This window comes from Tenrec ecaudatus, chromosome 2 (genome assembly GCF_050624435.1).
Source record: "Tenrec ecaudatus isolate mTenEca1 chromosome 2, mTenEca1.hap1, whole genome shotgun sequence".
NCBI classification, from domain to species: Eukaryota; Metazoa; Chordata; class Mammalia; order Afrosoricida; family Tenrecidae; genus Tenrec; species Tenrec ecaudatus.
The window spans coordinates 149,731,107-149,757,939 of NC_134531.1; the positions used below are offsets into that span (position 1 = coordinate 149,731,107).

Here is a 26,833-nt window from a genome sequence, read left to right on the forward strand (position 1 = left end):
CAATGGCTAAAGTGGGTCCCCAGGCATGGGCCTTTCCTGGCATCCCACGTTGTCTCACAGTTGGCTGCTTATCCTCGCCACAAAGAGAGTTTTGGACAATGTCCTTCTCTGACGGGCAGACTCAGTTGCCTGCCCTCTTGCAGCTCATCTCTCTCGGTAGGAAGAGTGGAGTGGGAACGGTCCTGCTGGGGTTTTCCTCCTGAAACACCTGTTTCTGGGGAACCTTGGTCCTCCCTGGAAGGCAGGAGAGCCTAGTGGTTTAACCATGGGCAAAGTCTTTAAGGCCAACAGACTGATGCAGACATCTCAGCTCTGCCAGCTAACCTTAGTCACGTTCCTTATTGATAGCTGGCTTCATTCTGTAAATTTGACATGCGTAGAACCCCTTCTTAGTTCTGTTTACAACCAGGACCCCAGAAGGAAGGAAAAGGTGCCCTGTGGGGGGAGGTCAGATGCTTACAGACATCTTCCCTGAAGGCAGTCGCTGCCAGACTGCTGTCTCCCCACACCACAGGGGTGGGCCTGCTCCCTGCTGCTGGAGACAATGGATTAATAGTCTCTATCAGTTGAGCCAGGGAACAGGCCAAACCTGCTCTGTGACATCCAAAGTTAGGCTGCCCTCCTGTATCTAGGATCCACACATCTTGCCACATGTATACCCCAACCCCTCCTCTTCCTATTACCTGGATACCCCTAGATCACTCCCTCCCATTACTGTATTCCCAATAGCAGAGCCCCTTACTGTGACGTGGGTCCTCACCTGTAATTAGGGGGCTTGTTCCCAGAGAATATAAAAGCCTGGGCTAGTTTTAAACTCTCGCTCTCCCTCCATGTGGACCACCAAGTGGGGCTGAGGTGAGCATGCTACCATGAATTGTGTCTGACTCCATTTATTTCAATATTTCTCTTCTATCTCTCATGCTCTCTATGACTTTACAATAATATTTACTTATTTTCGCTGTACAATTGCGCCTAGTGGACCCATAATGCTGTGTTAGGGGCTGGCTTCCCCTGGCAGGGCGGCCGAGGCCTTGCCTACAGCGAGGATTACATGACAGATGGACTCCCTGGGGAACACAAATGGTGTCGCTCTCAACGGCTCACAGCGAAGTTGGTGGTGCAGACCCACCCAGAGGTGCCTCAGAAGACAGGCCTGGTGACATGCCAGAGGCATGGGAGCCCCTGGCAGGGGCACAGTTCTGCTCTGAGACACGTCGATGGTTTGGGGTGCCGGTCTGGTCCTTCATGCTGTCTATTGCATTTGTTTTTAACAACAACCCCCAGAGGTGCCCCGGCCTGCTTGTGGAGTGCCTGCTCCCTGCGATCCTGACTTACCTCTCCAATTCTGTCTTACTTGTAGGCTGATACCCAAGTGGACCTGGTCCGCCACCATTTCTACGAGGTGTCCCTGGAGTATGTCTTCAAGGTGCAAGAGGTCCAAGAGAGAAAGATGTTTGAGTTTGTGGAGCCTGTAAGTAGATGCTCTGGGTTCACAGAGGGACCTATACTCCCTCTTCCCATCCCATTCCAACTACCTAGTTTATCAATTGCTCTACATCAGTGGTTCTCAACCTTCCCAATGCTGAGACCCTTTAATATAGTTCCTCATGTGGTGATAAGCCCCAACCCTAAAATTATTTTCATTGCTACTTCATAACTGTCATTTTGCTACTCTTACAAATTGGGCAACCCCTGGGAAAGGGTTGTTGAACCCCAAAGGGGTAACCCCCCACAGGCTGAGAACCGTTGCTCTGCGTTGTTAACAAAGAAACTCACCAGCCAGCCAGGATCTTTGCCTGTCGCTCTGGTTGCCCGGACTCCTCTCCACAGGCCTTCCTGGACAACAGCAGCCGCGAGACGGCACAGTCCCCACTGGCTGCAGTAGTTGTTCCTCCAGCTCTCTGGTGCTGAGCTATTTGGTTTCCAGGGGTGGAGGAGTTTTCATCTTGCTACACAATGACCGCAGCTTCACTTCCTTCCTCTCCCACTCCTTTCGTCCCTCAATGATCCAATTGTAGTAATAAATCAATATCTAAAGCCCCTTTGTATGCCCCCATTTGTGTGTGTAAAAGATGCTACATGTGATGGTTTCTCACCGTGGGTTGGTTCTAAGCGAAGTGGCGTGGAGAGTCTTCTGGACTGTTCATGCGGGCCTTTGGGCTTGGCTAGATTGCCTCAATGGAATGACAGTTTTCCATGTGGGTCAGGCGTTCAGTTGGAGCCTTTGTAGAGACTGGGGAAGCCAAGGCTCACAGAAGAAAAACAGACTTGTGCTGCAGAGGTGAGTGAATCCAAGGTCGACAGGTCAGATGGCAGGCTTGCTGATTAGCAAGCAATATGGCAGGCCATTGACTCAAGTCCAAAGACCTGGAAGGGGATGAACCAGATGCAGGGGCAGATACTGCAAAAAGCAGAGCTGTGCAGTGTCTTGAGCAGACCCCTTTCACCACGGGCAGATTACTAGGTCTTAACCGCCAGACCACAGAGACCAGGCTAACCCCAATTCCTAACTGCTACAACCATCAAGTCAAATCATTGGTGTTCCCTAAAACTCTGTCAGGTATGATTTTAAGGGCCTTACCCACATTATAGTATTTAATTCTTTTAACAGCTCTGGAGTAGGGACATGTTTCCCTCCGTTTTCAGATGAGGAAGCAGAAGCAGGGACATTTATTGGCTTGTCCTAGGTCACGTAGTAAACAGCAGAGCTGGCTGGCTGGCTGTCCCCTCTGTGAAACTTCGTGCATGGTTGCTTACAGGTGGGAAGCACTCAGTTATGGGGCACCTGGGTGTGGGTGTGTGTGTCTGGAGCTGGCTGCCGTCAGAGGAATCTTCCAGCCATTCAAGCAATCTCCATACACACAGTGACCATGTTCATTTCTGTTTTTCTTAGAAAGTTACTTCAAGTACCAAGACATTACTGACCTTCAGAAAAAGAAATAAAATCTTAATGTTCCAAGGAAGGAAAATCAGACTAAAAGGGTTGAACTCCCTCCTCCTGCCTCCCCTATGCTCTTTCTTCCCCCTAGAAACCTTTATTTTCTTCTCAAGGTACCCAGTGTTCTCACGATTTGGATTGTAGTTAATGACACCCTGACTTCACGACGGCGAGGCCACAGTCCTCCTGTTCTCGGGTTGTCGTCACTGAAGGCCAGCTGGCTTACAGAGAACACGGCCTCACGTTAAGCAGCAGCACAGCCTCTGCTAGTTCTTGGTAGTGAGTGTTCTTTTCCCTGCCCGCCACTGCTGCCCCACTGCGGCGCCTCATTCCTCCCCTCCGGGCCGTTGTGTCCTGGCCTGGCCTCCCCCCTCCCTAGGCGGGCTCATAGTGTACCTGCCAGGCTAAGCTCGTTACCTAGATTTCAGTTCATCCTCATCAGCTCCCATGTGGTAGTCAAACAAACCCAAACTCCCTGCCATCGAGTCAATGCCGACTCATGGCGACCCTATGGGACAGGGTAGAATGGCCTCAAGAGGTTCTGAGACTGAATCTGTTCATGGAGTAGAAAGCCCCCGTCTTTCTACGTGGGAGCGGCTGATGTTTTCAGCCTGCTGACCTTGTGAATCACAGACCAATGCATAACTAGGGCTCCTCATGGTGTACTAGGCCCAGACAACCAAAGTCCCTGCCCTCGAGTCGATGCTGACTCACAGCGACCATGTAAAACAGCATAGAGCAGACCCTGTGACTCTCTAAGACTGTGATTGTTTATGGGAGTAAAAAGCCCTTTTCCCGTGGAGGGCCTGGTGGTTTGGAACTGCTGACCTTGCAGTTGGCAGCCCAACTTGTAACCACTCCACAACCAGGGCTCCTGTCATGTAGTAATACTGCCATCAAGTCAGTGCTGACTCATAGTCACCCCTCATGGGTTCCAAGACTGTAACTGTATGGGGGTAGAAAACTCAGTCTTTCTCCCTTGGAGCTGCTGGTGGTTTTGAACTGCTGACCATACTGATCGCAACCTGACGTGTAACCACTACCCCACTGTGATAGGTACATTATTCCATGGACAGTGAGGACCCCCACTTATCTGCCAGTTTCTCGTTCTCTGGTAGCGTGTGTTTCTCCGTGGCTGGAAGCGAGGATCCCAGCAGCAGTTCCAGTACCAGCAGGCTCACTCATGACGGAGCTCTCAGTTGAGGAGGGAGAAGGAAGCCCTGGAGACCTACTTACTAGAAAGCATCGTGGCGCACAGCATGGCATTTTCTGTCTCGCTTGCTATGGCCGTGCCGTTCAGAGGCACGAGTCGCTGAACGCGGGGGATCGTCAGTTTGCTGAAGTAGAGGGCCCGGCAGGATGAGGCAGGCCCCTGTGGGACATCATATTGAGGCTCCACGGCTGGGGTAGAACTCTGACGGGGTTGCTCTTCTTCACTGTACTGGGCCCCTTATCTGGGGGTGCTTGAATGAGGATTCTGGTCCCTGTGCCCTTGGGAATGGAAACAGCCTGAATTGGCGCGGGAGTGCAGGGCGTGCAGTCAGTGCCCAAGGGGGCAGTTGGCAGGTCTTGCTGTTGCTTTAGGAAAACTAAACATGCCCTGCGTTGTCGCCCGGAGTAGGAACAAGGTTTGCCTGCAGCTACCTGCTGAGGAAGGCCAGGGTGGGGAAGGAGGCCAAGGGAGGTGGGGGGGGGTGGGGTGTCCTTGGGCGCTTCCTTTACTGAGCTGAGACCAGGAACTGCGCAGGGAGGAGCTCTGTGGACGTGCAGCACTCCCTTCCCTGCGCCCGGCGGGGCTAGGCCAACCGTTCCTCCGTGTGTCTGGGTGCTTTTCTTGGAAGCAGCGGGTTCCCCTCCTCTGGAGTTCTTCTGTGGGCCTCACCCTGACCCGGGGGGAGTGGACTTGCACTTCCCACCGGCAAATAGGATCAAAGGTCCCCGCTGCATTTGGGAAGAGTGTATAAGGAGGTAGAGGACAAGAGCAAAGATGCTGTGAGGGAAGTCAGTCCGTCCGTCCGTCAGTCGGTGGGCCAGTGAGAACAAGATCTGTGGCATCATTTCCCATAGAGAAAAGGCCTGTTACCAAAGGACTGGACAACCGGAACCCATATGAGTAACTTTCTGCTAGGAGCTCTGGTGTGCATGCCTGGCTGCCATGCCTGGCGAGCTGTGGGAGGCTCTCGAATGCTCTGAGCAAGAGCGAGGGGCGCCCTGTGTACAAAGCAGAGTGAATAGGAATGACCTTGGAGGTCATGGCCCAGCTTCTGCATTATTCTTGAGGTGATCGCTGGGTACCTTGAAAAAATGATGGAGCACAGCATTCAAGGACAGCAGGATGAAATTCAAGGAGAAAATAAGATGCCATCTATTGCTCTATTCCTCTTCTGGAAGGAAAGAAATGGACCTTCCTCTCGAAATACATAGGATGAGTGCAAAGTCTTCGGTCACTCTCAGTAAAAGAGCATTTTGTGAGTGTGTGGTGACTGCTGGCTTTCTGTTAGGGATTTTTATATGGTGCTGCCCAATGTTTTTATAGGTTGGAGAGATGATTGGCGGGGGCGGGGGTGCAAAGGAGAGGGAAGTCAAGGTAACGGATTGGTACAATATTATTATCATTTATGTTTTATCTGACTTTCCAGTATAGGGCTCTTTGGTGAACTGGGCGGGGTACTTTTCTTAGGCCGGTCCTCGAGTAGCCCATCCTTTGGTTTTACTTAGCATTCTTGCCACAAGCAGAGTAGAAGAGTAGACATGTGAGAAGCCTTCTTCGCTTATCATTGCTAGGGCTGCCTCTCACATAAGGTCAACATCCTGCTTCCAGAGACAGATAACCAGTGTTAAGAAACAAAGACCTCATTTTGAGGACTAAGGTGCACCTGACCCAAGCCTTCCTACTTTTAGTCACCTCATCTGCATGTGAAAGCTAGACAGTGACTAAAGAAGATTGAAGGAGAATTGATCTCATTTGAATCATACTGTTGGCAGAGATAATTGAAAGTACCACAGGGGACTGCCAGGAGAGCCAGCAAATCTGTTTTGGAAGAAGTGCAACCAGCTTGCTCTCTAGAAGCAAGAATGGTGAAACTTCATTGCACATGTCTTTGGGCATGCTATCAGATGGGACCACTCCCTAGTTTACCTGCCAACAAAAATGAAGTCAGAGACAGATATGTCACCTCACCCCCACGCCACCTGTTATGGATTTCTATAGAAAATTACTGAACACCATGGTAGAAGAATCCGCTAAATTAGGGTGGCCAGGAGGACATGGCGATGTGCCTGGCTATTTGGTCCTCTTGACCTCCTCTTAAAAAGGGTTTTTTGAGTTGCACAAATCAGGGAGTGGCCAGTGGAGCCTAAGCATCAGACAGGCACACCAGGGCATTGTTAGGGAGGCCAGAATTAAGTGATCACATGCCCTGTCTGTGATTCTACTGCTGTTTAAGCAGAAAGTATTATCACTCAGGTAACATTTTGGGATGAAAGATTCACTCACCTTTTTCTAGCTTATGAATAAACCCATCGTAATATCATACGGGGTTTAAAATATTTCATTGTTTCTAGTTTTTTCAACAAAGCAAAAAAGTTTACTTCCCCACAAATCTTCTACAACTTAACACAGACCCTCAAACTAGCCTGAGCCATCTTACGAGCAGACATTCTGCTTCGAGACAGAACTTTCTTTTTCCCTTTTCACCAATACCACCCCTCAATTTAACACTGGCTATTCTGTCTTTTTATTTTAAAGAAATAGCTTTTCAGTCCATCTAAAATGTTTAACCAAATTCTTAAGTTTGTCTTCATCTAGTCCCCTAGAATACACCAAGTTCTTTCATGTGGGTTTGCTACTCGAAGCATTGTACATTTTACTAATTGAATGTGAGACACATTTTAAATCGATGAAGACATGCCGACTTGTAAAGGCATCAAGCTAAAAGGGTAAATGTTAATTAATCCCATAGACAAGTGGACATATTAATAAAGACTAATTGAAGTTATTACATAAAAGTGATCATCACAAAGGTCTACCATAGCAACGGGATAAAACAGTAACAGTCGCCATGCCCAGCAGTCTCCTGGGGGGGGGGGGTTGATGGACCTCCTGGGCAGAGTCATCTTAGATGGCCCTCCAGGCAAAAGTATCCAGATGCCATGTCTGTTCTAGATGAATATTCAAAACCAAACAGAATCGTACTCACTGCCACTGACTCATGGTGACCCTGTGGTGACCCTGTGAAACTCTTTACAGGAGTTAAGCTAGCTCCCAAGAGGAGCTGGTTGGTGGTTTTCAACCACTGACCTTGTAGTTGCCAGCCCAGTGCCTAACCACTGCATCACTGGGCTTCCAGAGAGTAAGATAAAAAGTCATAAAGAAACAGTTCCACCCAGGCTGGGGTGAAGAACAAAGTAAGTAGTTTGGGGTCACATGCTTCCTCATGAACTTTCACCTGGCCAGGAATGATCTGTGAGACAATGCTGAAGAACCATCTTTTTTTTTTGTAAATCTAATCTACCCTTCACCTGAAAGTTAGACTATTCAAAGAATGAATTAGCTTTTCAAACTAGTAATCAAAAACATTTTTTCAGTGACAAGAAACCAGTTATCTGTTAATGCTATGTAGCATAAATTATATACTTTAGTCAGATGAGCACGGTTTGGGTATATCAAATAAATTTACCATTAATGAGATAATCAAACATTGTTATCATATCTCTTACAACAGCATATCTGTATATAGATTTGTATTTTCCTCAAAACAAAAACAAAACATGAATTTCTCATTACAACAACCATTTGTTAATTCAGTTTAATATCAGCATATTATTTAATCTTAAAAATTATTTATGTACCTCAGACACTGCTATAATAAGGTTTAGTTAAGCACCCCCCCACACACACATACACACACATTTTTTCTCAAATAGGATGCCTTTGGCTTTCTTGGATTCTTTAAAATATCTACATTTTGACTTAAAAAACAAAACACAAAAACCTGGTCAGTGATTTGCTTCTGCTTGATAGTGACCTCATAAGAGAGAGTGGGAACCGCTTCCCAGGACTTCTGAGGTAGTAAAATCTCATTGGCGCTGCTGCTGATGGCTCTGTGAGTAGGCATTTGGTCCCAGAGGGCCGTTTTGGTTTGCCAGTGCTTTCCTGTTTCCATTGAGAATCACCTCTAGTCGGTTGCATGCCTGAACCAGCTTGGATGGAACAAAGTGGAAAAGCTAATTTTCCCTTTTAAGTTCCCGCCCTTCTTTGTGAAACACATTTGTGCAATATCTAATTCAAATCACTTGAAGTAGAGTCTAGATAGTAAGGTTGATCTACACATACAAAACTCTGTCAAAATAACCCCCTTTCTCCATTACTCATACTATTAAAGCAGTGCAATTCACAAGCACTCATGCATTATAAAATTCAAACTGAGTTCTTTGAAAAAGAATGTACACAAAACAGAACACTATTTTCCAAGTTTTACTCTGGGTCACAAAACCCGTCCCTACTACACTACCAAAACTCCTATCATACATTTGTATATGATAGTATCATAGCTAAAGGTCAGCAGTTCAAAACTACCAGCTACGCCTGGGAGAAAGGCGGTGTTTCTACCCCCGTAAGGAGTTAGTTATGGACTCGGAAGTTCACAGGGGCCAGGTCTACCCAGCCCGAAGGGTCTCTATGAGCCAGCATCGACTCCGTGGTGTGGGGGTATTTATAGGTATTATTTTCAGCCCCACCAAACCTACACAAGACAACATGACAACAGTGCTCCCCTGGAAAACAAGAATTACCCCTGTTGAGCATTAAAACAAAATGCCAACCGTTTAGACCAGGGGCTCTCAAACTTTTTAAACAGGGGGTCAGTTCACTGTCCCTCAGACTGTTGGAGGGCTGGACTATAGTTTTAAAAAAAAACTATGAACAAATTCCTATGTACACTGGACGAGTCGTCTGCTAAGCAGGACAGGCAGCGGTGGCAAAAACAGCTGGCAGGCCGGATAAATGTCCTTGGTGGGCCGCATGTGGCCCGCAGGCCGTAGTTTGGGGACCCCTGTTTTAGACAATTCTCTGAGTCACACAAAGCCTGGGCGAACAAAACCACAACCCCAGAATGAAACTTCAAAGGCAGCAAAGTGTTTCCCAACAGGTCAGATAGGAAAACGTAAACCTAAAAATTCCCAGCTGAGACAGCCCACAGGGAGATTTCATAAGAATAAATGAAGTTTCTGAAAGCCCCGGGACATGGGCTGACAATTCCAAGAGTGCTCACCTTTGTAGAGTCTCAGCACGTGGAAATGGATCTAGCGCTGCTTTCTCTGACTCCAGTGTCCTCGAGCCTCCAGAGACCCTGCCAGGAAACGCATCTTTGGAATCCCATTTTCTGACTAAATTTGTTTTAAGTTATAAAAGACCCTAAATCTCAAACGTAACTTAAGGAGAACATTTATTAAGTCTTCAAAAGAGGACAAAGACAAGATGAAGTTATGGTGGCATCTAAGGATCCATAACCACACAGCCACTTCAATAGGACATGGGAATACAGAGACTGTCACAAAGTCGTGACTGGTGGCAGGCCAATACACCGCAGTTGCGGGTGGGAATACAGATGTGGGAATGCAACCGTGATTGGGACGCGTACATGATGCTACCTGGTTGGTCCAGTGCCTTTGACTAAGGCAGTCAGGGTCTGGTTCAGGACTTGAACCTGTCTCCGGCCAAGACACACCCAGGCAAGCCTCAGGCCCCCCAGGGAGCCTGCCTTATCCTAGGTTGGTTAGATATACTGGAAGTGATCTCCTTTCCAATGGACTCTGCCCGACATCCCTGGTTACTGGTCAGAAACAGTTCAGTGGAGGCTTGAAAGCCACCTGGGATCCTGCAAGTGGATTTTGGGCTTTCACTGTCATCCATAGGCTTCTGCAAACAGGGTGCTGAGAATGCAGTACACTGCTTGAGGTTGAGATGTGAAGTGAGTCAAGGTGCGTAGAACTTGGTAAGGGCCTGGGAAGGCATAAGGGCAGGTTTGAAGAAGGCACTTTTAGCTTGGAGACGTGATGGTTGAGGAACGCTCAGGGGAAGGCATTTAATCGCTTGAATTTGAAGGCATGTTGGAGCATCGTGTCAAACATGTTTCACTCAAGACTACACTATACGTGGACATCCTTATAGACAGAAAGGATTTAAGCTAGCCTTAGACAGGAGCTCATAGCTGAGAATGTGCAACCGTGGGAACATGCTGCATGTTTACTTTTGAGTCGTTGAAGGAAAACACAGAATATCTTTTAATAGGATGGCTTAGGTCTAACGGGGATGATTCGCTTTGATCAAACTTTGTTAGACTGTAGGCCCCGGACACACCGTCTTCCTTTGCTCCCGTCCTAATTGACTGTTGATGGAACCACGCTTTTCTGCATGATAGCCTAGTATTAGAGACGCACTTGAAGGATACTGAAGTGGAGCCCGGTCCTCAATTCCTGACTTCATCAGGAGGTCTTGAGGCTTGGAGGGTTCAAGAGCGTGCGTGTCGGTGCTCCAGAGACCTGGTGTCCGGTCTGACCTCCGTTCCCTGGTTCTTGGTTGAATTACTGAATTGCTCAGCCGCCTCATCATGAAAACAGGGCTCTCAGTAGTACCGAGAGGTTGCCGCAGTTACAGTGACTCGGGCCTGCGCAGGCCCCGTGCCAGTGCCTGGTGCACGAGACACGCTCAGAAAACGTTAGTCATTATTAATGCCTTATTCTAGAATTTGAAGCAGATCTGGGAACTCAGCCGCAGCTGCATAGTTATCCTTTTTTAACCAACTGTGTGACCTCTGCCCTTCTTCCTTCCTTCTAGCTCCTGGCATTCCTGCAAGGACTCTTCACTTTCTATCACCATGGTTATGAACTGGCCAAGGATTTCAGCGACTTCAAGACACAGCTGACCATTAGTATCCAGAATGTGAGTTGGCAGAGGGCCAGGCTCCCCTTTACTGGTTAAGGAAAGGGGGGCAACACATACACACACACACACACACACACACACACACACACATGGGTCCACTTGCTATAGACACCATTTAGCTTGCTGGGAGTGCAAGTGAGGGGGGTAGGGTGTGTGTGTGTGTGCGGTCTACCTTGAGTTCCACAAACAGCTGGGAGACAGTCATTTCCGGGGTGCCTGAAGAGCCCTGGTGGCATAGTGATTACACATCGGACTGCTAATCGCAAGGTCAGCAGTTCAAAACCACCAGTTGCCACATGGGAGAGAGATGGGGCTTTCTACTCCTATAGAGTATAGCCTCGGAGTGGGACTACCTGGTCCTATAGAGTTGCTGTGAGTCGGAGTCAGCTCAATGGCAGTAAGTGTGGCGGCTCCAGGTCAGATGGTCATCTGCTTCTCCCGCGATTTCGGAAGGGCTATTGCTGATTCTGTTTGCAATCTCTAGCCCCAGAGCCCAGATTTCCTTTGGCATTAGAACCTCTAGCCCATCCCAGCCGCCCTTTGTGCGTGCAGCCCCTGCTCCACTGGTTTCCTTGGAGTGTGTGCTCTGGGCCAGGTGTCGCACACACTTTGGCCTCTGGCTCCCAGGAGGTGCTCTTGTTCGACTCTTAGGGAAGCTAGCAGAAGAGCCTAGCTTGTGGGCGACTCCCGTTCTCCTTCCCAGCTTTCTGACAACTGGCCTGCAGGTGCACACAGTCCTCCTGGTGGCTTTGCTTTGCGGCTTCTGGGACTTGAGCCTGCTTTCTCGGTGTATGATTGTGTTGTCTTCGTTTTTTGATAGTTTGTCTCTCTATGATCATGTGTAGAAAAGAGCCTCAAATATGAGTTGGGGGGGGGGGGGGCTTCAAGAAGTCCGTGGGAGAATTCCATTTTCTTTTCCTTTTTTTCCCTCATGATCTTTGGAGTCAAGAATGTTTTCTTGCCACTCTGTGTTGTCCTAGAGGATGGGAAGTTAGAGAGTTTGGGGTAAAGTTCTCCAGAGGACAGTCCCACCTTAGCCTGGGCTCCTCAGAAGGGACACTCGGACATGAAGAGGAGGTTGAAGGAGGTTTACTGGGGCAGAGTGTGCTGACAATACCTGTGGGAGAGCGAGGGAAGCAGGGAAAACAATTGGAATGCAGCTGCTACAGCAGCGGTTCTCAACTTGTGGGTCGAGACCCCTTGGGGCGGGGGAGGGATGTCAAACGATCCTTTCACAGTGGTCACCTGATTCATAACAGTAGCAATATGATAGTTATGAAGTAGCAATGAAACTAATTTTATGGTTGGGGGGGGTCACCACAACATGAGGAACTGTATGAAAGGGTCGCGGCATGAGGAAGGTTGAGAAAACCACTGTGCTACAGAATGCTCAGCCATTCCCAGGGGGAGCTCTGGAGCTGGGCCATCCCTTCAAAGGTGGCCTAAATTAAAGCCTTTCTCCCTTTGCCCCTTGCTAGCCATTGACTTCAGGCCGCCTTGGGAAAGAAGTAACCTTGAAAAGAGCCGCTCCCATTTGAAGGCCCTCCCAGGGAGACACTCCCCAGTGCACTTGTTTGTGCCTTTAGCAAGCACCATTCCCTGCAGTCGGAGAAGTGGGATTGGTCTATCCAAGGCCCCAAGGACCCTGGGAAGCCCAGTTCCCTGGGATGCTTGTGTAAGCTCTGGCTTCTGGATTTGGAGGAGCCCTCGGGGCAAGGCCGGGCATTTGCAGTTTGACACGTTCCCTCGGTGATATTAATGGTTACGAAAAGTCATTCTGGCCAAAGTGTGCTTCTGAGTGGCTGTTTCCCTCTTTCTTATATGACTGGTCTCAGATCTAGAGGTTCTATTAAATGAATGTCCTGACTTGCTGAGGATGGTAACCAAGATTGCCTTTCTCTGATTTGGCTAATTTTTCTTTCATCCTAGACAAGAAATCGCTTTGAAGGTACCAGGTCGGAAGTGGAATCGCTGATGAAAAAGATGAAGGAGAATCCCCTTGATCATAAGACGATCAGCCCCTATACCATGGAGGGCTACCTCTACGTCCAGGAGAAACGTACGTGCTTGCGACTCCCGCCTGCTTTGGTTCTGAAGGGGAGCACATGTCCAAAAGGAAGCAGCTCCCTCTTGAAGGGAGGCACCTCCCACCCCCTGTGGACTCATGTGTTCCAGCAGCAAGTGCTAGTCCCCGAGCTGGAGAAATGGGGGTTTGGGCAGCACCCTGCAGCCTCCATGCCAGGTCCCATGGGCCTGGGTGTGTTGTAAAACACCCCTTGCTGTTGAGTCAGTACCAATCCATGGCGATGTCGCGGGTGTCAGAGTGGCGCATGCTCCATCGGATATTCAGTGACATTCCTTTTTCAGGGGCCCTGGCGGCATAGTGGTTGTGCACCTGACTGATAACCAGAAATGTAGTGCAAAACCACCATCTGCTCTGCCGGAGAAAGAGGCTCTCTAGTCCCACAGAGAGTGGCAGCCTCAGAAACCCCTTGTCCTGTGAGGTCTCTGCGAGTCAGACTTGACTTGCTGGCAGTGAGTTTTGCTTTGTCAACTTTCTCTTTCAGACGTAGATCACCAGGCTGTTCTTATGAAGAATATCTGGGGGGCCTGAGTCGCCCAACTTTTGGTTAGCAACTGAGTACAAGAAGTGCTTGATGCTTCACATCGTTCCATCAGCCTGGGCTGAGATAAATGAGTCCTTTTATAGTGAACGTTCCACAGGGAAAGACGGTGTCCCCAAGGGTCTTGTCTGCTTCTAGTTGATGCGTTCTGCTTTCTGTAACTGGGAATTCATTGAGGATTGATGGAGGCCTTTGTAAGCTGATAATTCCATCTTCTTTAAATAGTATTTCGTTGTTCAAGTAAGTGATTGGAATGTGGAATGATACATGTACTAAATCCCACCCCTCCCCCGCAAAAAGGTAATTAAACAAGCCTCTGATAAGAGAGTTAAAAAACAACAACAACAACAAACGTCTTGGCTGTCTGGCTTTTCTGAAAGGATACTCCTGAGGGTGATTCTTTTAAATTAGACTCGGATATCAGGGCATGTCATAAAGATCATGAAAAAATGGCATTAAGAGACAACGAAACTTTTCTACAAGCTTTTTGAAGCACCCCCACCCCACTCCACCCCTGCAGTCCTCTCCATTCTGCATCTCTGTGCCGTGGCTGTTTTCCAGATCTTATTTAGTCCTGCTGAAGTGTAATTTGGGGCTTGGAAACAGGTCGGAATTGCGGTGTGTCTGTGGGCAGAGCTGCAGGGAGCAGCTGTGTGGGAAGCATGAAGTCATCGTCCCAGATGTGACCGGGGAAAGGCACTCAGAGTCGCCTCTGCATTCTCTGCTCAGTCATTGCACGCCTGTCAGGGAAGAGCGGAAACTTGCAACAGAGATTGGTGCTGGGAATGTGAATTCGTGTCCCCAGGGAGCCTTGATTTCCCTTATGTTGTAGGGCCTGTTGGCTGCAGCACTAGTGGGAAACGGTCTGCCCTGGGCCCTGGGGAAGAGCCCTGGGCGGGTTCCATTTCCAGCCTGAGGGTCACCTTTCCGCTTGCCTCTGGCTGGCTGCTGTGGAGAGTGCCTTGTGCCAAGGAGCAGTTCAAGGAGCGGTGAGCATGTGGGTTACGGGCTGCACGTTTGTGCAGTGAATGGCGTGCAGTGGACATGCACAGATATCTAATGGTCCATATTTCCTTGCAGGTCACTTTGGAACTTCTTGGGTGAAGCACTACTGCACGTACCAGCGGGATTCCAAACAGGTCACCATGGTGCCCTTTGACCAAAAGTCAGGAGGGAAAGGGGTGAGTACCTTGAATGCAATGTCATGCGCACTGTTTGGCTAACACAGACCAATTTCAACAATGTAGGAAGTACCACCTCCAGCTGTTAGTGTAAGCAAGAAACAGTTTTTCCTCCTGTATTTCCAAGGGGCATATGTCCCTAAAGCATCATAAGACAAAGCCAGATGGTGACTAGCTGCTCCAAGTTGGAGTGGGAACTGCAAGGAAGGAAGATCGCTGTATTTCCCGTGTGTGCTCTGAGGTCTGTCGACCATGTGAGAGGCTACGAATTCTCAGAGGACCTCATCCTGTGCAGCCGACTCCTTGTCCCTCTCTCTTGCCTGGGAGCCGCCATTCGAGGGTTTAGATGTTCCAGATGCCTACTGCTGTGTAACAAATCCAGTGACTAAAAACAATATCGATCATCTTATTATTTTGTGGCTCAGGAATCTAGCAAGCGTTTTGGTGGGTGGGTCGGTCTTGGCGTTTCATGCAATCCCAGTGGCTAGAGTTGGAATAATGACAGTTTGAAGCACCTGAAGGCTGTCCAGGGATAAGACTTTCCACCTCTCTCCTCTTCCTCATCCTCTTCCTTCTCCTCCTCCCTTCCCCTCCCCTCTCCACTGTACATGGGCCAGTTTGGGCTTCCTCACAGTATGGCAGCCTGTCGAAGGGGTCAAGAGTGAGGATCACTGAGTAAGGCAGAGCTGGGTTTCCTTTGAATGACTGAATCTCAGAAGCCATATGGCATTGCTGTCCCCTACCTCCTGGTTGGGACAGTCATGAACGTTCACTTGTATCCATAGAGAGGATGTAGGCCCTGCTGCAGAGTAGGAGGAAGCTCAGACTCTCATTGGGTGAAGGGCACGTGGGATGGAAGATACTGCGGCCATGCTGGCAATAGGCAGTTGGCAGCATCTGGTGCTCTGGTATCTTTGCTGTTGGGGAGTTCCTTGCGTGCTCCATGGCTTCTTCATGTCCACACAGCTGCTGTTGCACGAACTTAACAACTGTGAGGACGAAGCAGGATCGGGCAGTGCTTTGTTCTGTTCTAGGATGGGTCACTATGAGTCAGAACGGATGCTACACTCCCAGACAACAATATGTTTTTAATATTTAACCTCCAGCATTATTTGTCTGCTGTGGCAGTTTCATTCACAAACTTCTAGAAGTGGAAGGTCTGAGGGTCCGAGGATCATTGAGATTCCACCTCAGCACGTCCTCAGTTTTATGGGAGGGGAGGAAGGAGACATAACTCGCGGTACTGGTTCTTTTCATGTGTGTCCCTGTACCCCCACATCCGGAGTCTATCCTAGGAAGCCACTGTGGAGTATGGAGCTGGTTGTTCAAACTCACCCGCTGCTCTATGGGAGAAAGAAGTGCTTGTCAACTCCTGTACGGCCCAGCCTGGCGGCCTCAGCAGCCCCGTGGAGCAGCTCTGCCCTGCCGCAGAGGGTTCTGAGGCCAAATGGATGTGAGGACAGCGGGTCTTGGTTTTGGGATGGGTGTTCTCTGCAAGCCTTCCAACCTCGGTCCTCCTTGTGGTGCCTTTTAGTGCACCATGGTTGGTGTGTGTGGGCATTATACTGTAGTGGTTAAGAGCATTGACTCTGAAATTGGACCGGCTGGACCAGTCATGTGGATGCTGTTATCATTGCTAAGAGCCACTCAGCCATGCTGTCTGTCTCGCTTGCTATCACGTCCAGGTACTCTTCCTGGGTTTCTTGTACTTAGCCTATGATTGCGAAGGGATCTTTCTGCCAATAAGGAATGAATAAATAAAGCCCTTTTCATGTTTCTTGGCAGGGTGGGTTGACTGACAATTAATCTCCGGAAAACAGACAACTTCCCCAAATATCAGAGCTAGAGAAATTACAGAAGGAATATTAAGAGCCTGTATTAATAGGTGCTCCCTGGTTTTCATGAACTGGAAGCAGAGTGTAGCCGCGCCTTCCTTGACGTCAGTTACACTCCTTTCTCACTCCTACTCCTGCTGGAAATCAGCTTCACGCCATCATTCTCCCCGGCTCTTGCCTTGGGACTCCTTCCCATGTGCTGTCACACCTCTGACGAAGAACCCCTGAGCTTTCCTCGTCCTTCCTATCAGACTGGACTGGGAAGGGCAGAAGCCTGTCATGAGAGCTGCTCTGATCTCCAGGACTTTGTGATTTAAATTTGGTTGTTAAGAGTTTATGTGAACTCCTGACAGAAACTGCCCTGCCTGGAGTGCTAGCCAAGGAGGCCTGATAGTGCTGTGGGAAAGCTTAGACCCACTAGCCCCAGGAGCAGGCGTTCAAGTCCCTCAGCTGCTCCTTGGGAGGAAGTTGAGGCTGTCTGTTCCTGTAAAGAGTTACAGTCTCAGAACCCTCACTGAACTGGGATCCACTCGATGGCAGTGAGTTTGGTGTATCATGAGTATGAGGAGCAGGCTGGTGGTGCAGGTGGAACACTAAGCTACTAACCAAATGACCAGTGGTTCAAAACCACCAGCTACTTAACGGGAGAAAGATGTGTCAGTCTGACGTATAAAGATTTCTAGCCTTGGAAACCTATGGGGAAATTGGACTCAATGTCGGTGACTTAACATTTTTAAACTATGATTCATTTTCCTTATAATGATTCCTTTTGTTTAAATATACCTAAGTTCTTTACCCTATGTTGTCCTGTTTGATCTTTATAACAGTGTAGTGAGGCGTAGCAATATGCTCCTTCTATAAAGGAGGAAATTGAGGTTCGTGGACATAAGCTGCGACCTCTAAGGCCTCACCACTGACAGGTTATAAGCTTGTGCTCAAACCCAGGCCGGCTGATTTGGAGACCCTGGTGCTTTCTGTGACGTCACACTGTTTGTTCCGCGGTGCAGTGGAGGAGATAGGAGGACTGGCTGGCAAGCGGTGATGTCTTCACAGTCTGTCCAAGGAGCTGGGGCATCCTCCTGCATGTCTGTGCAGAGCGCTCCTGGGAGCTAGAGGTTGCATCGACTGGGATAATGTAGTGTTTTTGTAGCACCGCATACCTTCTCTCCACCTTTGCTCTCGCCTCACTCCATTGTCTGGATTATTTTCCTTTAGAAGTAGCTTCAGGTCAGGAGTGTTATCCTTGTTGCTGCTCTCAGGATGCACAGCGGAGCCCTATGTGGTCTGGTCTAACTCCTCCCACTTTCCCTGTGGCACCGGCCTTCCAGCGCACCACAGCCTTACCCTTCTCCCAGCTGTTCCTCTCACCCTTTACCTCAGGTCTGCCTTTCCACCTCCCATTCCCCTGCCCCTCTCCCCCTGGTTTTATCTCCTGTGACTCCTTCAGATTGCATCTGGAGACTGCCTTTCCTGAGCTTCCTGATTAAGAGTTTCTGTTAGTGCAGGCTCCTGAAGCTCACATTTCCTACATTATGACAGTAAATGTCATGGCTCCCACTTTTCATTTATTGGTTTGAAAATTTGATACTGTCTGCATTCTCACTTGACTGCTTAGATAGAAACTAATTAGCTCATCACCGCGGAGTGAGTGGGTGAAACAAGTAGAGAAGATCATCAGAGACCATCGGACGGATTTATAGATGCTCTCCCGAAGGCTACACTTGAGCAATCCCATTCTGTAGCAGAACATCCTGTGTTTGTCTAGGTTGACTAGAGAAATAAATCCAGGGAGACTCGTGTGTATAGGAAAGAACTTTATATAAAGGGCAATTGTACATTAAGAAAGCTTCCCAACCCAGTCTAGTCCAAGGCCATAAGTCCAATATTAGCCCATATGTCCAGTACCAGTCTGTAAATTCCTATTCAGACTCATTCAACACATGCAAAGATGCCAAATGCAGGAAGATCACAGACCAGTGGGTGGAAAGTCTGTGGATCCAGTGGTGGTGGAAGCATCTCAGTGCTGGCAGGGGTCTCCATGTGGCTTCTTCAGCTCCAGGGCTCTAGCATAGATCCACGCGTCTTCTGAAGGAATGTCTTGCTGGGACTGAGTATGTATCTGCCTCCAGTGAGCTTTTTATCTCCTTAGCGCCTCCAAATGAGGTAATCAATCTGTGACCCGACTGACAGGCTAAACTCCACTCCTTCACTTTTTGTGTGTGTGCGCGTAAGAGAGAACTTTATATCAAGAAGTAATTATGCATCAATGACATCCCAGCCTAGTCCAGATAAGTCCATAAGTTTGATATTGGCGCATTATTGGCTCATGCATTCCTCTTCAGACTCGTGCAGCACCTGCAATGGTGCTGAATGCAGGAAGATCACAGGCTGGTGGGTGGGAAGTCCTGCGCGTCCAATGGCAGTGTGCACATCTCCGGGCGCTGGCTGCCATCACTGTGGTTCCACGTAGGTTGTCAGCAGGAATGTGAAGCAGAGAGCGCGTGTGTCCTTCCTCCAGAGAGGAAGAGAGGAGATCCCAGAATCCTCATGAGAAGGCCATTGGCCCACAAAGAAGAATCGTCAGGCTGTGACCTGATTGACAAGCTAGAATCAACTTCTTCACTCTTATTTATCAAGTTGACGTGAAATTGTGTAACTACCATAGACCACCCCTTGCCAACTTGACATCTTTTATTCAACTCTTTAAGCACATGTAATTCTTAAAACAAGGACAAAAGTAAAATAATATTTGTGCCTAAAAGGATAAAATTAAAATGCATACAATTCAATATGTGCCAGCCTCATTTAAATATAATATTCCATAAGTGAATAAAACAATAGCCCCTCTGTGGAAAAGTAAACTGGCTCTCAGTTTGACTTGTCCAATATTTCTTTGTGGTTGGGATTAGGTTAAATTTTTAACATTTCTTTTAAAAATCATTTTATTAGGCGGCTCATACAACTCTTATCACATGCCACACATCCATCCCCCCTTCACTCTTAAGACTCTCAAATTGACAGCAGATTATGTAACTATGACACATTCCAAGGGAATACGTTCCAGTTTGTTCCTTGGGTCAGTGCAGACTTCAAAGACAGGGATGACTTGAAGAACTGGATGCTCCCCAGCTGCTGCCATGTGGAGTACTTGTTTACTGGCATCCGGTAACTTAATGCCTCCGTCGGCAATCTTCGCTTTTTGTGAATAGTTTACTTAACTGTGGTATGCTTTGTTTTGCAGATAAATAATTCACTTGTCACCGTGCAGGTGGGCACTTAACACCATCATAGCCATGCTGTCAATGTTCCAAATAAATATAATACAATGAGATACTTCTCTGGTTAGTAGTGTTGCTGTACTGTGGTTTTAATCTTTCCATGACACAGTTTCCTCATCGGTGGAATGAGACTATTAGGAAGCTCCTAGTAGGCTTGTTGAGGGTTTTACTGGATTAACATATGTGAGACATAGAGAAGCATAAATTATAACAAGTCTGCACCGGCACTATCCCCTGTCTGACACGGAGACCATCTCAGCGCAGATTTGGCACAGTGCACACGAATGATCCAGGACCAGACACCAAGATTGGTGTTTCGCATTGGGGGCTGTGTGCCTGCCTGCCTTTCTCTTCCCCACAGTGCTTGTCCTGAATGGGAAGGGGAGGTTTCTTGCTTCCTGTCTGTAAAGGTTTACAAGGTACACATTCTTTCTTGAGTTGGGTAGAGCGGTTGTTTGAAGGAGATATAAGCCGCTTGACTTAGGGTCCCTTGCCCATTGTGGGCAGGAGCCCTGGGGGGTCCTTGGTGACACGCTGGGCTAACCACAGGAGCAGCAGTTTGAACCCCTGCCGCCCTGTGGGAGAAAGACGAGGCTTGCTCCGCCGTAACATGGACAGTCTCAGAAACTCCCTGGGGCAACTCCGCCCTGGCCGTGGGGGCCTAGGAGTCAGACTCGGTTTGGTGGCAGTGAGTTTGTGTGTGGAGTCCATTGCCGTGGCCCTTCGTTTACTGCGATCCCGGACACGTTGCAGCTGTGGGTCTCCACCTTCCTCATGTGCGACCCTTTCACACAGTGCCTCATGTTGTGCTGACCCCAGCCATCAAATAATTTTCATTGCCACTTCATAACTGTCATTTTGCTACTCTTATGAATCGTGTGAAAGGGTCATTCCACTCCCAAAGGGGTCGTGACCCACAGGTTGAGAACCACTGCATCGCAGGTTAGGGGCAGGCATGGCATGATTTGTTGGGCTCCAGGGAAGCGAGGTGTTCACTTTGCGTATTTGACAAGTACCCATGAGGGGACTTCAAAACGTTGATGGGAAAATGGAACGAAAGATAACGGAGTTTTCCCATGAACCTTTTGAAAGCCCCTCTCCTGCCGATGCTTCTGGGAGCGCACAGAGGTGAGAGCAGTTACCAGCGGAGATTCTTTTCTTCCTGCCATATCTAGCCTTTCTCTTTTCTCTCCTACCCCTCCCGCCTCCCCTCAATGTCTGAACGTTACCCCTGTTTATTCGCAAGTTATTTTAAAATAGTCAACAGTAAAATCTTTGTGCAAAACGCCAAAAACTTTGTGGAGTGTATATCCAAAGCCTTAACATACACTTTGCTTTAATAAGTTCGTGCCTGGGAAGATAGCATGAAGGCAGCCAGATAGGAATGCCGAGTTGTACACAGGGATGTCCAGCTCGGCATCCTTTACAGTGAAAACCTGGATGTAAGCTCCTTGCCCCCTTCTGGAAGAATCACTTAGTCAGGCCTGGAACAGCTCACTGCTTGTAAGCTGGCTGGGCCTGTGGGCAGAACACTGGAGTCTGATATTTTCTGACGAGATTAATACACAGATTTGTTTTTGGAGTGGTGTGTTAGGCCAGGTTGACTAGAGAAACAAATCCAATGACGTTCATATATATGTAAACAAAGAACATTATATCAAGAAGTAATTATATATAAAGAAAACATCCTAGTCCAGTTCACTTCAAATCCGTAAGTCATATACAATGACGTAGAATGCAGGAAGATCACAGACCGGCATTTGCCAAGTTGTGTGGGTCCAATGATTGATTTCCGGGCTCCAGCTGCTCTCAGGGTAGCCAGTAAGTGTGAAGGTCAGGTCAAAGAGAGAGGGAGGTTTCCTGGGTCCTTCTTACGAGAAGGAGGCCATGCCCCCTAGGAGGCACTATCAGCTGTGACCTGATTGACAGATTGAAGACCACCTCCACACTTTTATATATCAAGTAGACATAAAATTATGTAACTACCATGAATGACAATATGTAGGTTCCCTTATGGCTCTCGGAGGTGCCTGCCCTCACCCCTCTGAATTATTTGTAAGCCTATTTCCAAAATACATCTACTGTGATGGCTGGCAGCCACAATACTGTAGCTGGCACATGTGTGTGACAGAGGCCCAGCCATCTCCGTTGGTCAGCTCTACCCTGTGATTTCCCACCTGTAGGCCAAAAGCCTGGGAAAGGCCAGAGAAGCTACTCAGAAAAGATCTGGGGATACATCACAGTCACACTCCCCAAACAAACACAAACACACAATTGGCTGCCCTTGAGACCCTGTGTTAGACAGGGTTCTCTAAAGAGACAAAATCAGAATGCTAATAATTTCATATATATTTCTGCAGATAGATAGATACATAACATAAGAAATAAACAATTAAATTATAAAGCAGTACAAATGGCTCAATGCAACTCACTCCCTTGAGACAGTTGTGCAACACTGGTAGTCCTTCAAGTCTTGAGGGCCACCGGGTAGTCCTCTGTAGAGCAATCCAGGCTATCTGCGCACAGGAAGCAAACAGCAGGGCAGGTCACCAACAGTCAGTCAGATGACAGGGTCTGACAGTCCTCAGCTCAAGAGATGTAAATTCCAATGGTGTGGCGAAGCAGGTCTTGAAGGAACCTCAAGTTACAGCAACATAGTCCATGGGTTAGGTGTCCCACAGGTACTGTAGCTTGCAAATTGAGGCACAGAACAAGCAAGGCAGCTGTACACTGGTCCAATGATCGAAGAGCAAGGGACAAGAAAGGTGAGGCTCGTTGAGCCATTTATCTCTCCACCTTTCAATCAATCCCACGTGTGCTTATTGGCCAGGTTGGCACAATAAACTAACTACCTCAGACCCTGTAAGACAGAACTGTATGCTAGCATTCCTAAGGTGGCCATCGTTCTGAGAGCAGACAGCCACGTCTTTTGACTGCTGTGTGCACTGTCCCATCAGGACTCACTTGGAAAAGCAAAGACACATTAATTGCCCCCAGAACAGCACTTCTCTGCTGTTTGGATTCTGTTTGGACCATCTGTGATTTGTTTGCTTTTTAAAATGTGTATTTTAATGTATAAATGTAAAATCTGTATTAAGCCCTCTGCACATCTTTCAGGTAGATCATTTTCACCATGTATTCACATGGAGCCATCATCAGATGGAATCAGCTTGGTGAGAAGTAACAAGATCACTTATTATTAAATGGTTAGGAGCTAAGTATCCAGTTAGATGGATGTCATTGAGTCAACTCTGGCCCAGGGTGACCATGTGGCATTCTGGTGACAGAGTGAAATATTGCCCCATGCCCCATGTCGTCCGAATCGCCACCAGCATGGTCCAGTCCATTTGGGGCTATCATTCTAATCCCACTTAGGATCTCAATTGCCCCTGCAGGGCTCTACTTCAGCCATCGTGATGTCCTCCTGCCAATGTGTTGAAAGCAAGTGAGTCAGTGTTCTGTTGTAATCTATAAGGTTTGCATTCGCTAATTTTCAAAAGTAGATCACCAGGCCTTTCTTCCTAGACCATCTTAGTCTGGAAACTGTGCTGAAAACTCTTTACCATAGGCTACCCTGCTGGCATTTAAAATACTGGGGCATATCTTCTAATTTAATACCACAGCCCACATAGTAAGATAAACTAATAGATAGATGGTAAATTATTAATAATAGCAAATACCTATTAGGCATATACTACATGCTAGGCACTGTACTAAGCATTTAAAAATAATTTTATTGGGGGCTCTTATAGCTTTTATAACATTCCATACATCAATTGTATCAAGCATATTTGTACATGTTTCCATCATCATATTATGAACATTTATTTTCTATTTGAGCCCTTGGTATTAACTCTTCTTCCTCTGCCCCACCCGTATGACCCCCTGATAAATTAAAAATTAATGTTGTTTTCATATCATATACTGACTGCTGTCTCCCTTCACCCATGATTCTGTTGTTCCGCCCCTGTGTGTGTGTGTATGCATTAATAATTGCGGGGGGGGGATGTATGCATTGATAATTGCGATGGGTTCTTCCTTCCTCCCCTCTCCTCCCCACCTTTTCCCCTTCCCTCCTGGTATTGCTACTCCCATTTCTGTCCCTGAGGGGTTTATCGGACCTGGATTCTGTGTGTCGTGAGCTCTTGTCTGTCTCAGTGTACATGCTCCGGTCTAGCCAGAACTGAAAGACAGCACTTGGGCCATGATAGTGGGAGGTGAGGATTGTTTGTTTCATCGGTGCTATACTGAACCCTGGCTGACTCATCCCTTCCTTGTGACCCTTTTGTGAGGGGATGGCCTATTGTCTACAGATGGGTTTTGAGTCTCTGCTCTGACCCCTCTCATTCTCAACAATATGTTTTTTTGTTTGTTTGTTTTGGGTCTTCAGGTGACTGTTACCTGATTCCATTGACAACTCTTGGTTGCAAGATTGATGTGCTTATTCCATGTGGGCATGTTGCTTCTCTGCTAGGTGGCTGCTTGTTTAATTTCAAGCCTTTAAGGCCCCAGATGCTATATCTTTTGATAGTCAAACACCACAAGAATATAGAAAGGGCCATGGATTATCCAAAGAACCAACAAATCTGTGGTAGAAGTAGCACAGTTTGAATGCTCTTCAGAAGCAAGGGTGCAGAGATCTGGTCTCATGTACTGTGGTCACGTTATCAGGAGAGAAGGGCATCCTGCTTCAATAGAGCAGCAGTAAAAACACGAGGAAGTCCCTAACCAAGAGGATGGACTCCGTGGCAGCAACAGTGAGCTAAGGATTGCGATGGTACATGGGGGTGCTATGAGTTGGTACAACGATGATGACACCTGCTCCTACTAAACTCCTGAGAATGCTGGCCCAGTGGCCGCAAGGTGTCAGAGTAGACTACTTTTGGGGGGAAGTAGATTAACGAGCCTTTCTACGTAGGAGCCCCTGAATGAACTTGAAACTCCAATTTTGGGTTGGAAGCCAAGTGTGATAACAGTTTACACCACCCGGGAATGCAGCCTAGGTGTAGGATGACTCACACCAGACTTCACCTTCAGGAGAATAAGTGGGAGCATCCGAGAGTGAGCGGAGCCTTCATCCAGCGTCATCCTAGAGGTCACACGGAGGGCACGCTCCTCCTTCTGGAGAAACTTCCAGCACAGCAGAAGCTCAGTGCCACCACGAGTTGGGTGATAGAGGACATGTTGCATCTTCCCCCTTCCCACCATCTTTTCTCACTCCAAGCTCTTCGTTATCATCCTTTTTGATTTTTCCTTGCTAAAGCCCCACTGCCGTCAGGCATGGAGTCTGAGTCGTTGTGACCCTATGGGCAGAGTGGAACTGCTCCCTGGGGTTCATGAGGCAGAAGCAGACAGCCTCCTCTTGTCTCCTACACCAACAGGGCTCCTCCTCTTCCTCCAGAGCATTAATTTATTGTCTAGAAATAGATGTTTCTCTCCTAGTTTCTTCTTTGTCACTGTGTATCAGTTTGTTAGGGTTGCCTATTTCTCCTCTCTTTTTTCTTTAAATTGTTAGGAGTAGAGTAGTTGACCGAAGCCCTGGCAGCATAGTGACTTACACAGTGGGTGGCTGACGGGAGGTCAGTGGTCAAACCACCGCAACTCTGAGAAGGAAGGAGCGTGACTCTACAAAGAGTTACACTTCGCAAGTCCACAGGGCAGTTCTCCTCTGCCCTGCAGGGCACTGTGATTAGAATTGACTGGATAGCAGGGAAGCTTGAGTAAATTGAACAGATCGTTTTGGTAGATTCTTCTTGTTAGAGTATGGTCACATATAGAACAATCTTTATCCCTTTGTTGGCTTCAATTTCATAGACATTTGTAGACCTTTACCTTCATTTCTCAGGAATGACTCAAGTAAGCCTTTTCAGCGGAAGTTAGTCCAGATCCATTAAGTCTGCAATATAGTTAGACTTCAGGTGGCCAGAATCCCTGTGGCTGGGCATTTACATTTTACACATTGGAGCAAGAGGAATAATCTTTACTAATACATAAAAGATAGTAGAGGACAAGACCTGTGAAAATAAGGATTCTTTTCCTAGGTCCTCTGTGTGCTGGTAGTTTTACCTTAAGCAGCCACATTTTTCTGTTGGTACAGTAAACTGAGAAAGATTGTTAATTTCCTCCCTGGTGTAGAAAAAGGGTGATTGAGGCCAGAGAAACAGGAAACCTGACAAATTCCTTAGTGACAGAAAGAGAAGATATGATAGATGCGAACCTCTACATCAATAGGCAATAAATTATTATGTGATAAAATGGTGGTATGTTTGTTCAATGGAATACTACTCAGCAATAAAAAGAAACTGAGTTGTACGTAATTAATACAGCCTTTCCATCCATAAGCCACTATGTGATTTATGTAATTCTGGATTTATTACACTGTGGCTATAGTCCCAGTTTGGAGGGGATTATTTGCTAAAGAACAGGAATAGGGTGAGGTTAAGATGGTTATCTTGGTCACTGTAATTTGTAATAGATGTAGGGAATGCTGTACTGAGAGGAGGAAGGCTGCTCTAGAGTGACTTTGGGAAAAGCCTGGCAGATTAAGGCCAGTAGGAGGCCAATGCCTACTAGAACCATCCTTTCAGACACCCCAGGTCATATATGCACAAATCAGATATAGTACAGGGGGGAGGGGGAGAATAGATCATTACATTTGGGTGAAGGTCAATTGTACCATTATAACTCCCAGGTTTAGTAAGAAGATGGCGGGGAGATAGTGATGGGGCTTGAATTATTGTGGCCAGGGTTGCCGGAAATGCCATCCTGATGCATATGAAATAATCCCATTGAGAAGCAGGGCATGGGATCTCATCACTGGCAAGAGCCACGAGTGGAGCATGACCTCAGGTTCTGCCCCTTCCTGGCCTTTGGATTTTGGATCAAACCGTACCCACCACACGTGATACATTTCCTCAGAGTTTTGTGAGTTCTGTGGGACATTACAGCAACTCACAGAACCCAGAAATGCGAGGGAGGAGAATCCTCAGGGAAGAGGGGTTGGGGAGTGGCGCAGACTCGCATCCTGTCAGA

General features: G+C 47.7%; 1 protein-coding gene across 3 annotated transcripts in view; it reads left to right on the forward strand.

Moving 5' to 3' along the window:
* Positions 1 to 26,833, forward strand: part of ARHGAP26 (Rho GTPase activating protein 26) — a 522,575-nt gene that overhangs the window by 149,143 nt on the left and 346,599 nt on the right. For all 3 annotated transcript variants that reach the window (XM_075541756.1, XM_075541758.1, XM_075541757.1), the window contains exons 6-9: positions 1,361 to 1,471; positions 10,776 to 10,880; positions 12,813 to 12,942; positions 14,588 to 14,688. In XM_075541756.1, the coding sequence (XP_075397871.1) occupies positions 1,361 to 1,471; positions 10,776 to 10,880; positions 12,813 to 12,942; positions 14,588 to 14,688 (447 nt within the window). The remainder of the gene's footprint in view (positions 1 to 1,360; positions 1,472 to 10,775; positions 10,881 to 12,812; positions 12,943 to 14,587; positions 14,689 to 26,833) is intronic.